Below are 14,543 nucleotides of genomic sequence, written 5' to 3'. Positions count from 1 at the left end.
GGGTTCAAGAGATTCTCGTGCCTAAGCCTCTGAGTAGCTGGAATTACAGGCTCATGCCATCACGCTTGGCTAGCTTTTTTATTTTTAGTAGAGACGGGGTTTCACCATCTTAGCCAGGCTGCTCTTGAACTCCTGACCTTGTGATCCACCCAACTCAGCCTCCCAAAGTGCTGGGATTACAGGTGTGAACCACCATGCCCAGCTAACTCGAGTCTTAAGTGAGGCATAGACCTGTGGTTGTTAAATACCAGAAGAATCTTTTTCTAGACATCCCCACCCCATTTGGAGACTGGAACAAGCTACCTTCTCATGTATCTTTGCCTTTCACTGAGCGTGGGTCTCTTGTGGGCTCCTTTATCCCTTGTCTCTTCCTCCAGGCCTTTGCAATGTCTGCCTAGCAGTTGAAGACTGGGTTTTTAGCCATGGCCATTCCTCTTACTCTTGTCCCAGGTCAGCTCTGTACAGAGTGTGCCCCAGGTCCAGGGGACTGTCTTCCCAAGCAGAACTGTCAGCTTCCTTAGACACATTCTGATTTTAAAATGGTTAATACTCATAACAGCTGCATCTTAGAATTGAGGAAATCTCATGAGTAATCTACTTTGGCAACTTCAAAGCAAAACACTTCTGCAGGGACCCTGGAGTCCGACATTCTGCTTCATCCTGGCTCTCTGGCCTCCATTTGCCCTGGTCAGATGTGCTTTGTCCTAACAGTGTGTTGTAGTAACTGTTTTTGGACAGCCACTCCCTGTGTCATGGGGCAGATCCATGGTATTCCAGCAATAGGAAGACTCTTACCACAATCTGGCCAACTCTTTAGTTGCCTTATTCGTTCCCCAGGCCCAAATGGGGAAGGTCAGCTTATATCAGATGGTGCAGCAGTGATGGCAGCGTTTGCTCACAAAGCTGTCTCAGAGGCTTTGATGCCACTACTCTAGTGGGAATGTCTCACGTGATCCCTCAAGCTGCCTCATTCCCGTTCTAAGGTAACAGGTAGCATTCACAGGCCCACATGGGGAAGCTCCTGTTTTTAGCAACGTATACATCTGTACACAATGGATGCTCATTGCAGGTCAAACATGTGTTGACATCAAGGACAACGTGGTGGATGAAGGGTTCTACTTCACCCCTAAGGGGGACGATCCATGCCTGAGCTGCACCTGCCATGGAGGGGAGCCTGAGATGTGCGTGGCTGCTCTCTGTGAGAGGCCCCAAGGCTGTCAGCAGTACCGCAAGGACCCCAAAGAGTGCTGCAAGTTCATGTGTCTGGACCCAGGTGAGACTCTTGATAGTAGGTCCCAAGCCACCCTCCCTATTTGGAGCGGGAGGCTGGGGGTCCCTTTGCTACCTCAGTGATGAGGACTCAGGAGAATTTATGGAGCATGGCACAGCAGCAATGGCAGCTTTTGCTTACAGAGATATCTCAGAGACTTTGATGTCACTACTCTAGTGGGTGTGTCTGACACAACTCCTCCAGCTGTTCCTTTCCATTCTGGGTTGACAGCATCCACAAATGAACTTGAGTGTGGTGGTTTGTTCACAAATCACTGAGAGCTTCAAACCTGTCTTCTCTTTTTAAGACTCCAAGCTAGACTTCCTTTTTTTTTTTTTTTTTTTTTTTAAATAGACAGAGTCTTGCTCTGTTGCTCAGACTGGAGAGTGCAGTGACGCGAATTCAGCTCACTGCAACCTCCGCCTCCTGGGTTCAAGCCATTCTCCTGCCTCAGCCTCCCCAGTAGCTGGGATTACAGGTGTGTGCCACCATGCCAGACTAGTTTTTTTATTTTTAGTAGAGACAGGGTTTCGCCATGTTGTTCAGGCTTGTCTCGAACTCTTGACCTCGAGTGATCCACCTACCTCAGCCTCCCAAAGTGCTGGGATTACAGTCATAAGCCACCGCACCCAGCCTAGACTTCTAATTTACATCCACATTGGAGCTCTTCCTGTTCTCTAGTATGATGATACAGAGGGTAGTGATGGTTGTTATTGCTTGCAGTCATCCGTTTTACATTAGAATCTTCAAGAAAAAGATGAAATATTATTCTCAGTTTCGAGATCAAACTCACCACCACCAGGTGTGGCTTTAAGGTAGACACTACATGGAATCCGATCTCTGGGTAATCCTCTCCCTTTCACTTGCAAAAAGAGAGGGGCAGGTGGGCCGCTGCTCTCTGAGATATTAACACCCCTTACACTCCAGGGGCATGCTTTGTCATTCTGCACACCGGTGCAGCTGCAGCTCTGTGTGAATTTAGATCTCAAGAGAAATGTAAATCAAAAACATGAGTTTCTTTCTTTCTTGGGTGCCACAGTAAAAGCGTGACATCATGGGGACTTGTGGAAGCCCCTGGACTTGTGGCCCCTGTAGAAGAGCAGCTTAGGCAGGGTGTGGTGGCCATCTCTGTCTCCAGGGGCCCTGTGGAAGAGAGGCTGCAGCCAGAGGCTGGGTCACAACAGCAAGAGCTGCCTCTGAGTGGAATGCTGTCAGTGTCCCTCCACACCAGGAGGGCTGCTGGGTGGGAGGACAGAGCCGTCCTCCAGAGGCCGTGCCTGAGGCTGGGTGAAAGTGGGCACTCTAGCATGTAGCATCAGACATGTACAGTTGACTGTGGTGAGCACAAAGGCTACATTTGCAGCCAAGCTTACCAGAGGACCCAGAGTTAGAGGGTGATGCTTGGACTCCATTCTGCAGGGCAGTTTTCTCCTCATATAGGGTGCATGCCTGTTTAGGGCCATAAGAAAAACCAGTTGTGTGCTTACCAAGTTCCTTGTGCCCAGCTACAGAACTTCAAACCTCTAGCTTAGTGACTGGGTACTAGAGTCAAACTTTATTCCCAAGCCATGCTACCTGGACTCCTGGTTTCATTTCTCAGGGGTCTATCAGTGCTGCCTTGCTAGTGGGTCCAAGCTTTATAAGAATGCCCGGATGTGTACAAGGATGACCTATTTGTGGGCAGGTATGGCCTAAGGAGCCTTCCCATTCCCAAGGACTTCTTAGCAAAGCAGGGCCCTTAGTGCATCTGGATGGGCCCAGAGCAGCCACAGCCCTCTCTCCTGCACAGCCAGAGCAGCTTAGCTGGGCCCTGCTTTGTCCACGCTGTAGCCATGCTTCCATGGGCTCCTGGGAAGTGCACATACTGCATCAAGAACCGAGGCACTATCACCAAAACTGGAGACTCTGGGAATAGGATGTTATGAGTTAAGCATCAGAATGTCCCTTTCAATGAGCTAAGAGTGTCTGCTGTTGCCACCTTGTCATCATGCTCAAGGTCAAAGCCAGTGCCAGAAGGCAAGAAGATACGAAAAAGCATCCAGGCCAGAGGGAAAGAAGTGAAACCATCTCTCTTTGCAGATCATGATTGCATAGAAAATCCTGGGGAATCTACAGGAAAGTTACTAGAACTAGTAAGTGTGCTTAAGCAAGGTCTCCAGATAGAAAGTCAATATAACAAAAATTCATTACATTTATATAATCTACCTGTAACAGTTGAAAATTGAAATTTTTGAGAAAAGTACCATTTATAATAGCACCAAAAACCATGAAATACGCAATTAAAATATAAAATATGTGCACATTTTGTTTGCCGCAAACTGTTACAACACTTTAAAAAAAAAATCAAAGAAATGAAAGATAGCATGTTCATGGATCAGGTGGCTCAATATCATTAGGAGATTAATTCTTCCCAAATTGTAGATTCAGTATAATCCCAACCAAAATTCTAGCAGACATTTTTGTAGGTATTGACAGGCTAATTCTAAAAGTTAGGTGGGGCCATGTGCAGTGTCTGACACCTGTAATCCCAGCACTTTGGGAGGCCAGTGAGGGTGGATCACTCGAGATCAGGAGTTTGTAACCAGTCTAGCCAATGTAGAAAAGCCCCATCTCTACTAAAAATACAAAAATTAGTTGGGCATGATGGCTCAATACCAGCTACTCGGTAGGCTGAGGCAGGAGAATCACTTGAGCCTGGGAGGTGGAGGTTGCAGTGAGCCAAGATGACGCCACTGTACTCCAGCCTGGGTGACAGAGCGAGACTTTGTCACAGAAAATAAAAATAAAATAAAATAAAAATTAGGTGGGCTGGGTTCAGTGGCTTATGCCTGTAATCGTAGCACTTTAGGAATTGGAGGCAGGAGGATTGCTTGAGGGCAGGAGTTCAAGACCAGTCTGGCCAATATAGCAAGACCCACCTCTTAAATAATAAAAAGGTAAAAGTTAAGTGGAAAGGCAAATTAATTAGAATACCAAAGTAGTTTTTACAAAGGACAAAGTTGGAAGATCCATGCTACCTAATTTGTAAGTTACCGTACAGCCATAATAATCACAACAGTGTGCTATTGATAAAGAAATAGATGTATAGATCAATGGAACAGAATAGTCCAGAAACAGTTCCACACTGCATATAATCAAGTGATCTTTCTCTCTCTCTCTCTCTCTCTCTCTCTCTCTCTCTCTCTCTCTCTCTCTCTAAGACTAGTCAAGTGCAGTAGTGAGAATAGGAAAAGAGTAGAACAAGGAATTTGATCTATTTCTGACTGAACAATCAATTGAGATAACTCGCTACCTTCAGATCAGCCATCTTTGACAGGCCAACATCTTTGACAAAGGTTTAAGGGCAGTTCAGTGGAGAAAGGATAGTCTTTCAATGACTGGTACTGGAACAGCGGGACATACATATGCCAAAAAATAACCTTACAGTGTGCCTCCTACTGTATGTAAAATTTACTCAAAATGATCATAAACGCAGCTGTAAAACCTTGAACTATAAAGTTTCTAGGAGCAAACACAGGAGAGAAATCTTTGTGACCATGCGTTAGGCAACATTTTTAGCATGATCCTTAAAAGAAAAAAATGGACAAATTTGGCTTCATCAAAATTTTCTGCTATTTGGAAGATGGTGTTAAGGAAATGAAAAGATAAGCTCCTGACTGAGTCAAAACAAATATTTGCAAAACACAAATCAAAGGTCTTGTATTCAGAATACATAAAAACTGTAAAAACTCAGTAATAAGAAAACAAAACAACTCTATTGAAAAAATAGCCTTAGAAAAATATTTAAATTATTATACTTTACCAAAGAAGATACAGGATGGCAGTCAGGCACCTGAAACAATGCTCAGTATTGGCCATTAGGGAAACAAACTAAATCCACGTGGCGTACTATCCGTGTGCTCAAAAGGCTAAAATAATGAAACTGACAGCGCCAAGTGCTGGCCGAGGTGCACAGCAGCTAAAACTCATGCTGCCCTCTGCCCTTTCTTGCTCTGCTGCCATCAGGCAGCCCTGCTATGATGAGGTGTTTGGCCAGTGCAGCCTCCAGGCACAGAGCCCACTTTGGGTTCCTGGGTCTCAGCCCCTGATCCCTGCTGACCTTCTGCTCCCCCTACCATCTCTGAGGGAGATTCTGAAACTGTTACCACGTAACCAAGCTCAGTGAAACGGTGAGCTCCTTGTCACTGAAGGTCTGCATGCACAGGCTGGATCCTCCCTCTGGGAGCTGTGGGGTGGCTGAGAGACAAAAGACAACCCTGACTGCACAGCCCAGAACCCCATGGCGGGGCCAGCCCTATCAGGGGACTCTAGGACTCCTGGTCTGGCCTCTGGCTTCTGGGGCAGGCTCTATTCTTTGTGCTTGACTACAAATGGCTTGGTTCTGAGAGGTGATTTCTGGTCCCCACCTTGGAGGGACAGTTGGGACCTTGACCATGTCATTGGGTTTATTTTAGAACTGTTTAAAAGTTAGTCATTGCAAAGGTGCTTCTTCCTTAGGAGCTCCCCTGGGATCTCTGAGCTGGCCTCCAATTAACAGGCACTTCACCAGCCCCCACTGGGCTTTCTCCCACTGATGGGTGAAGAGTGCCCTTGAGACTGGAGGAGGGTCGGAGACACCAGGAAAAGCAGCTAATTGGTGAGAGGATGTATCCTTCTCACACATTCACTTCATGTTTCATCAGCAGTAAATGCAGCTTTTGGAGATGCTTCCTGGCCCTGTGGGAGGAGGGCAGAAGCTGGTGCTACCATCTGTGTGGGTATGAGTGTACTGGGCTAGCAAGAATGGCTTGAGAGCTCTGGGAGCCCAGACACTCACATGGGGCTTGTTAAGGGTCTCCTTGTGGCAGGCAACTGGGGTCCTGCCTGCAGAGGTGGGAGTGGCCATTCGTTAGCTTAGTAGGGTCCCTGCTGGTGTAGGGTCCTCCTGCTTCCAGGAGCTGTTGGGTCACTCCTCGTTCTGAAGCCTCCTTGGCCTTCACTTTTGGTCTGTGGAGGCAGCTACTTCTGAGACCACTTCCTGGTTCCATTATTCTGTGACTTGTGTGAGTTGCCAGTTTACCTAGGTCAGGAGTGCATGGACGTGCCAGTCATGTTACAGACATGTGACTGGTATAAATTATCACTTCATGCCTGGTACTCCACACATCATCTCTGCTTCCCCATGGGCATCTCTTAGTGAGCCCCTTACCCCTGGTGTGCACTGCAGTAGGGCAGGGTGTCTCCCTCTTGGCACTGTTGACATTTGGACCAGATACTGTGTGATGGGCACTGTCCTGGGCAGAGTAGGATGTTGAGCAGCACCCCAGGCCTTCAGCTGCTGAATACTAGTAGCACCCCAGCCAAGTGGTGGCCATGAAAAGCATGAAAGGGTCCAGGAAGAGAAGAGGAAGCTGCAGCAGCTTAGACCCGGTGCTCCTTGGCGTCTTGCCTGGCTGGGACTCAGCTTCATGGCCCTTCCTGCCCACTTACCCAGCGAAGAGGTGGAGTCGGGTCCATCCAGCCGTACTACACCTACGCATGGTGCCTGTGTACCCAGTGTGTGGGTGTGGCTGAGCCGGTAGAGTGTCTCAGTGGGGAAGCGTGTGGGACCCAGTGCTGTGTCCAAGTGTCATCTGCATGTATGTGCCTGAGGCTGGGTGCATCAGGGGATGTGCATTTTCTCTGCCATGGCTTAAGGATTGAAGTGACAGGCTTCACTCCCAACTACAGCAGAGGCTCATTTGTGAAACAACATCTGAGATGACCATGCAGCTGCCCACGGGTGCTCACTGTCTCCCACACAGTCCGTCAAGAGTTGTGGCAATCTGAGTCCCAAGTGTGCCTTGTGCTGTCACTTCTCCCCGTCTGTCCCTGCCTGGTCCAGGCCTCTGTCGTTCTCTCTCTGCCACAGCAGCCCCTCCTCCTGGCTTCCTGATGCCTTATGCTACTCCTCTGCAGCCTGTCCTTGCCACGGCAGCCCCTGGAGCCACACTCTGCAGGGATGTCACCCCTACTCCAAACTGCCAGCATCTGTCATCTGTGAGGCCCCTGCCTACCTGGCCAACCCTGGCCCCCACATGGACAGGCAGCCTCTCACCTCCCCCTGGCTCATTCTCGCTGGGCAGCTGAGCACCTTCTCCCACGAGCCAGGCCTCAGACAAAAGGAAGGCCACTGTCAGGCACGGTCGGTGGCCTGTGCACAGCCCTGGCCTGTGGGAAAGGATGTGCACCTCTGCCGGAGGGCCACTCCCCAGCCACACCTGGGGCACAGCGTGCATGAGCACAGCATCCTAGGAGTGCTGGTCCGAGGACTGGAAACCCCACTTTGCTCTGGTGATGGTCAGATGGGTGTTGGCGCACAGCAGCCCCAGGGGCCATAGTGAGATGCTCCTCGTGACCTAGGATTTGCTCTTCTGCTTCTGTGTTGTCACCATGTTCTTGTTTTGAGTGGCTTTATTTCACATGTATCCTAAAGATGGTCGAGTGCAGGGAGACACTGCCTGCCTCCTCCACACAGCCCACCTGGGCAGGAGGACAACAGCGTCCCCAGCCCAGCAAGAGGGTGGCCCCGCTTCTCAGAGCGGCCATTTCTCTCCTTCCCCTCAGATGGCAACAGCCTGTTCGACTCCATGGCCAGTGGGATGCGCCTGGTGGTCAGCTGCATCTCCTCCTTCCTCATCCTGTCGCTGCTGCTCTTCATGGTCCACCGGCTGCGTCAGCGGCGCCGGGAGCGCATCGAGTCCCTGATTGGAGCAAACTGTGAGAGCCCTCGGAGGGCCACAGCCCTGGTCCCCATCCCCACCCCTGGTCACCCTGCTTCTCCATGAGCTCCCCAGCCCTGGGGAGAGAGGGGCAGAGGCAGGTGGAGGGCCCCCGGTCAGGTGTGAGGACCACATGTTGTGGGGTCTGCGTTGTCACCTGTTGGCCAGGAAAGTTCTTGCTGAGACCCTCCTTATTCCCACCGAACCACAAGGTAGGCAGAACTCAGAGGTCTCTAAGAGTCAGAGGCTGGGTCTGCCAGAAGTGTCAGCCCAGAGGGACAGATTGGTGTGGTGAGGGTGGGACATGCTGCGGAGCATGGGGGTCTCATGGGGATGCCGACTGTGGCCACAGGGTAGGCAGCGGGGCGCAGGTGCACGCACTCAGAGACGGCAGGCCCAGCCTAGGTGTGGGGAGCTCAGGAGCCAGGCATGTTGCCCCCAGTGACTTGGCTCTGTTCCCATTTCTCACTTTTGATGGCCCAGTGCACCACTTCAACCTCGGACGCAGGATCCCTGGCTTTGATTATGGCCCCGATGGTTTCGGCACAGGCCTCACGCCGCTGCATCTTTCTGACGATGGAGAGGGCGGGACTTTCCACTTCCACGACCCTCCACCTCCCTACACGGCGTACAAGTACCCGGACATCGGCCAGCCTGACGACCCCCCGCCACCCTACGAGGCCTCCATCCACCCGGACAGTGTGTTCTATGACCCCGCAGGTGCCTGACTCCCCAGGGAGAGGGAACACCTTGTCAAGTGACCTGGCACACGAGGCTAAGCCAGTACTCCTACCCAGCTGCACAGGCTTGGGGCCCTCACTTCTTTCCAGCTTTGTCTTTGGTTTTCCCTTTAAGGCTCCTCCTGGGGCTGCCCATGCAGAAGGGGTCCTGATCTCCCTGCCTGGGCGCCCCTGGTGATCTGTGCAGAGGCCTCCGAGGAGTCCTGGGACCCAACCCTTCTACCTCCCTCCCTTCCATGAGCACCTGTCAACTGGGCAGCCCTCCGGGCCCTCAGCCCAGCTCTAGAGACCTGGGGAGCTGGGCACTGGTGGTTGTGAGGATAGAGCTGGCCCAGACCCGGGAGCCAGTCACTTGTCTGTAAGGACACCATGGTGACAGTCCCTCATGTCATGTCAGGAGGCAGCTCTGTGAGGTGGGAGGAAAGCACTGGTTCTGTGCTGCTCGCCCATAGAGTCTGCCACCCATCTGACAGTGGGCACCATTCCTCAAGGCTGTGTAGCTAGGGAGGAGTGGCAGGCCACCGAACCCTGGCCTGTCCCTGTCTCTGAGCAGTGCAGGTGTCCCATCACATCTCCCTGTACCTGAGGCCCCCTAACAACACACACAAACCTACGGTATACTTGGAGGCAGTGCCACTCCAAGGCGGCCAGCTCCTCGCATACCCACACGTCTCAGCAGAATGGGCATCATGAGGCTGATGCTGTTGGCCGAAAGATCTCAGTCCTGATTGTTTGGTTAGCTGCCTTCGCTCTTGCATGATTGGTGGGGTGCGGAAAAGACTTGCATTCGACCCCTGCCCTCAGGACACAGATTGTCAGTCTTCCAGGCTAGGACCAGCTTCCTGCAGGGGATGCCAGTGGGTGGCAGCAAGTCCCAGATGCCTCTGTGGGCCAGGCTGCAGAGCAGGGTGGGGGCTGTGTGGGGCTGGAAAGGAGGGAGGTGCATCACCGGGGCCTTGTGCTGTCAGCTTTTAGAGATGGCCCGTGGTAATGACAGGCAGCCTAGGCACAGTGGCTCATGCCTGTAATTCAGCACTCTGGGAGGCTGAGGTGGGAGGAGCGGTCTCCCTGTGTTGCCCAGGTTGGTTCAAGACCAGCCTGTGAGACCTGTATCCATAAAAAATTCAAAACTATGGCCGGGCGCGGTGGCTCACGCCTATAATCCCAGCACTTTGGGAGGCCGAGGCAGGTGGATCATGAGGTCAAGAGATCGAGACCATCCTGGTCAACATGGTGAAACCCCGTCTCTACTAAAAATACAAAAAATTAGCTGGGCATGGTGGCGTGTGCCTGTAATCCCAGCTACTCAGGAGGCTGAGGCAGGAGAATTGCCTGAACACAGGAGGCGGAGGTTGCGGTGAGCCGAGATCGCGCCATTGCACTCCAGCCTGGGTAACAAGAGCGAAACTCCGTCTCAAAAAAAAAAAAAAAAAAAATTCAAAACTAGCCGGGCATAGTGGGCACACCTGTAGTCCCAGCTACTGGGCGGGCTGAGACTGGAGAATCACCTGAGCCCAGGAATTCAAAGCTGTCATGAGCCACGATCATGTCACTGCACACCGACATCCAGTCTTTTAAGATCCTATCTCTTAAAAGAAAAAAAAGTAATAAAAATCAGGCAAAACAAAGCGAGTCGACTCCCTACCACACAGCCTGCCTTGGATTGGAGCTTCCTGTAGACACCCGCGTGGTTTTCCAGCCCGCTTGCTCCAGCCCTGTTGCCCACACGTCGGTTGCCACATTCCAGCTGCAGCCCTGAGTGTTCTTCCACCCACCCTGGGCCCAGTGCCTCCCTGATGGCAAATGCCGCTGCCTTCCTGCCGAGTGGGGTCTCCACTCGTACTGAGTCTGAGACTGTTTCCCTTTGGGCCCCTCTGTTCTAGTGACTTCTGGTCAGTGTGTCTCCACCTCACACTGATGGCGGGACAGGCCGGTGTCAGCTGTTGGGGATGTGCCCTGCACCTTGCATATACCAGGTTCCCAGCCACAGGGAGCAATAGGTACAACAGGGGTTGTGTGGGGCAGGCTTCCCCTTCAGAATCTGAGGCTCGGGGGCGTTCAGGCAGGAGGTGTTCCCTGGTTCTGCCCAGCTCCCCTGCATCCCCTGTGCCAGACCCACACCTGCCTCATACCGCTCTCTCTCTTTCTGCAGATGATGATGCTTTTGAGCCCGAGGAGGTCAGCCTGCCAGCACCTGGGGACGGTGGCAGTGAAGGTGCATTACCCCGGCGCCTGGAGCAGCCTCTGCCCACTGCAGGGGCCTCTCTGGCAGACTTGGAAGACTCTGCTGACAGCAGCAGTGCCCTGCTCGTGCCCCCTGACCCTGCCCAGAGTGGGAGCACCCCAGTTGCAGAGGCACTGCCAGGGGGCAGCCGCCACAGCCGCAGCTCCCTCAATACTGTGGTGTAGACAGTCCAGCCTGTACCCTAATGGTCTGGGAGCACGTGTATGCTGTTGAAAACACCTGTGGGAGACTTGAAAGGCCCCTGTCCCAGCCTGGACCCCGCGCACTGCCGCATATCACTGGCAGGCACGCGTGTGTACATAGAGACCGTGGCCCGCCTCCTGCCAAAAGAAGTGATGGCTTGCACCGAGCTTCCTTGAGGGCTTCAGAAACATGCATAGCTTTGGGTCACTGTCTCTTCATTTTTAAATGGCAGAAGAGTGACAAAATTGTTCAGACCCACATTTTAGAGGCAGGGAATGAAGAAGGTACTGTGGGGCCATGGCCACACCCATGTCTTTGGCAGGCTTGCTTGCTTCAATGTGCTGTCCAGAGAGGCCTGCTGACCAGTCACCCAGCTTGGGATGGGCACAGTGGGGGCTGCCATGGTGCCCCTTGCTGGCCACCCTCAGGAGGGGGCCTCTGGGCTGTCAGGGTGGTATAGGCAGTGGGTCTGCTTCAAGGAGACAGCCTCTGAGTTTGCCACAACAAGTGCCCTGGAGATGACCCCCACAAGGCCAGTTGTGAACATCAAGGTGGCTCTGCCCCTGGCTGGGAGTTCCCTGGGGCTCTGGAACCTGAAGCCCTGAGAAGGAGAGCTTGGAAGGAGATTGAGCTCTTCACTCTGTCTTTCCATCTGGGCACTCTGCAGCCCAGCTCTGTGGCAGGAGGCCTGACCCCACTCCGTCAGTCCCTCCCAGCATTGCTGTGCATGGCTTCCCCAGGAGGAAGCTCTGGAGTGGCGCTGAGGCCCCAGGTGCTCTGCCAGGGCCTGGGGGCTGAGCTGCCTCCTGCCTTTCCTCTCTGGAGCCCTGGGCTCCTGCCTCCTGTTGAATTGCCCCTGGGCTTGCCCCCTGACCTGGTTTGTGCCATAAAGGGTTGCTTCATTGGGGGAGGGGTGGCCGAAACCACCATCCTGGGCTGTATCTGTCTCCTTCGAGCGACTCCTTCAACCACCACCACTGCTGCAGCTCTGCCCAGCAGTCGCATGCACACCTCGGCCCCTCAGCAGTGCAGGGGCTGGGGGCTCTGCCTGGGACCCTTTTCCCTAAAAGACCCTGTTGCCTGCTACCGGGCGGTGGTCTTGAAGCCTGACACAGGGCCTTTAATGTTTCTGAGGTTTGGAGATTAAGCGGGTTCTGTGCGATTTTTAGCACATCCATATCTTTTCTACGTTGAATGTCTGGATCTTTCCTTTATATGTTCGTGTCTCTGTGTGTGTATGTGGCCAGGTGTTTGCAGGTGAGGGTGGCGCATGGAACTTTGCCGATGGACGGGGACCCACTCTTCCAGGGTCATCCATGCATCCTGGGCTGTGCTGAGGCAGGGCTGTGTCTCGCTCAAAGTCTTTTCAGACCAGCAGGACGGCACCTGGCAGGCCTGGCAGGAGCATGCCGTTCCGTGGTGCTGCTTGGGGATGGACTCCATGCACAGTCCACTTGATACGTTCTCATACTGTGTCTGGAGACCCATTTTTTTCATCCCATGTGGAATGAGCATCTTGAGTTGCCACAGACTTGGCCTTCATGTCAGATCTGTGTTCTGTCACTGAATTGCTTGGCCTCCTGGAGGCTGTGTGCTAGCAGGCCTCTGCTCCCCTTGCCAAAGGGCTGCTACTTCCTTGAGAAGGAAGTTCTGCCCACAAGACTCCCATGCTGGCTGCAGAGGACAAAGCAGGAAGCACATCGTGCATGGGACAGGGCAGCCAGGTTCCAGAGCAGCCGGCATGTGCGTTCTGGGTGCCTGGTGGCCATCGAGGGTCTGAGGACCACACCACAGAGTCCCCCACGGACCTGAGCCCAAGAGCTCAGAGGGTTCCTACCGGGGCTCAAAGCTCTGTGCAGGACAGGGTGGCTAGCATGAGATGTGTCGGACTGGAAAGCTTCCTTTGGGGACCAGAGGAACATTAGGGCCAGTCAGACGTGTAGGGGGCATTGAGGAAGGGGCTAAAGTGGACCATGCCAGCTGCAGAGGGCTCTGGGCTAGCCAGGCATTTCTGGGTGGCCCTTTCCCCATGGGCCTCCACAACTGCTTAGGTCAACTGGCACCTCAGGCTGGGCAGAAGGCCCATTTGCAGGGCTGCCCAGAATACCGCCACCACTGCAGCTCCAGGGTGCGTGAGGAGAGCTGGACTCGCTCATCTGTCCTTGCGCCCCATCCAGAATGCCCCTTTTGCAAGGCCTGCTGCAGCCCCCAGTCTCACCAGAGTCCTGGGGCCATGCTTGCTAAGCCTTGTGCTCCAGGGGTCCCCCTTCCCCAGGACCACCTTGCCACGTTTGCGGAGACCAGGTGCCCTCTGACCTGCCTTGTGGAGGTGGGATTTGATACTGTACGTTGTCTCAATGCCTGTTTTTTAATGTTTTCCTTTCATTGAGGGTTTTTAGTTTGGGTTTAATTTTGGTTGGGTTGGCACTAACTCTTAAGATGCTGTGAGAACCATTTCATCCAAATGCCAAATAAACTTGTGTTCTGGAAGAGGCGTGGTCCTTGGTGTGACCCCCACAGCTGCCACAGGCTAAGGTGGAAGTGGCAGCACCCACCTTTCAGCAGAATGCTCCTAGGGTTTGCAGTCCTTGCAGGTATCCCACAAATCCCCTGAGGACCAGGCAGAGCTGAGCCTGGAGCCCCCATGTGGGGCGTGCAGATAGCAGCAGCCCTGGGCTTCCTGCAGCGATCCAGTAACACACTTCCCTGCCTGGGGCATTGGTTGCTGCTTTGGCAGGTTTTGCTGACTTGCACAGGATCCACATAAAAGCTTGACACCATCTGAGAGCCACCATGATATGGGGTGCCAGGGCAGGTCTTGGAACTTGGCCATCAGCCCCATCTCCTCCAAGCTCCCCTTACTTTCCAGGTGGCTGGAAACAGCCCTTCCCTGCAGTCCAAGCCACCTAGGGTCCCAAACTAGTCTGGGTCCTCTGGGGCTTCACACCTGTCCAGCAAGGACATCTCTAGGTTTCAGAGGGTAGGGGGTCCTGGAAGTGTAATTGCATACCCCACCCTGGGGCATTCCAGATTCGTATGTTGGAGGAAGTCCTGTGGCTAGATACAAGAGGGGTCAGGGTTAGGAGAGGAACTGGTAAGTCTCTTGGCAGGGATGGGAGCCTCAAGGAGGCAGCCGCTCTTTTTTTTTTTTTTTTTTTTTTTTTTGAGACGGAGTTTCGCTCTTGTTACCCAGGCTGGAGTGCAATGGCGCGATCTCGGCTCACCGCAACCTCCGCCTCCTGGGTTCAGGCAATTCTCCTGCCTCAACCTCCTGAGTAGCTGGGATTACAGGCACGTGCCACCATGCCCAGCTAATTTTTTGTATTTTTAGTAGAGACGGGGTTTCACCATGTTGACCAGGATGG

The 14,543-nt window shown here is 53.1% G+C and overlaps 1 protein-coding gene across 3 annotated transcripts in view; it reads left to right on the top strand.

The window, feature by feature from the left end:
- The window catches only part of DGCR2 (DiGeorge syndrome critical region gene 2), a 79,158-nt gene extending 65,170 nt beyond the window's left edge, over window positions 1-13,988 (top strand). Inside the window, exons 7-10 of one of the 3 annotated variants that reach the window (XM_003942658.3) lie at window positions 1,070-1,273; window positions 7,856-8,008; window positions 8,494-8,730; window positions 10,903-13,988. In XM_003942658.3, the coding sequence (XP_003942707.1) occupies window positions 1,070-1,273; window positions 7,856-8,008; window positions 8,494-8,730; window positions 10,903-11,159 (851 nt within the window). In that variant the 3' untranslated portion in view covers window positions 11,160-13,988. The remainder of the gene's footprint in view (window positions 1-1,069; window positions 1,274-7,855; window positions 8,009-8,493; window positions 8,731-10,902) is intronic. The other 2 variants (XM_074391109.1, XM_074391110.1) reach the window with 2 other exon arrangements.
- The last annotated feature ends 555 nt before the right edge of the window (window positions 13,989-14,543 follow it).

This window comes from Saimiri boliviensis, chromosome 21, assembly GCF_048565385.1.
Source record: "Saimiri boliviensis isolate mSaiBol1 chromosome 21, mSaiBol1.pri, whole genome shotgun sequence".
Classification (NCBI taxonomy): domain Eukaryota; kingdom Metazoa; phylum Chordata; class Mammalia; order Primates; family Cebidae; genus Saimiri; species Saimiri boliviensis.
This window is presented reverse-complemented; position numbering and strand designations above follow the sequence as displayed.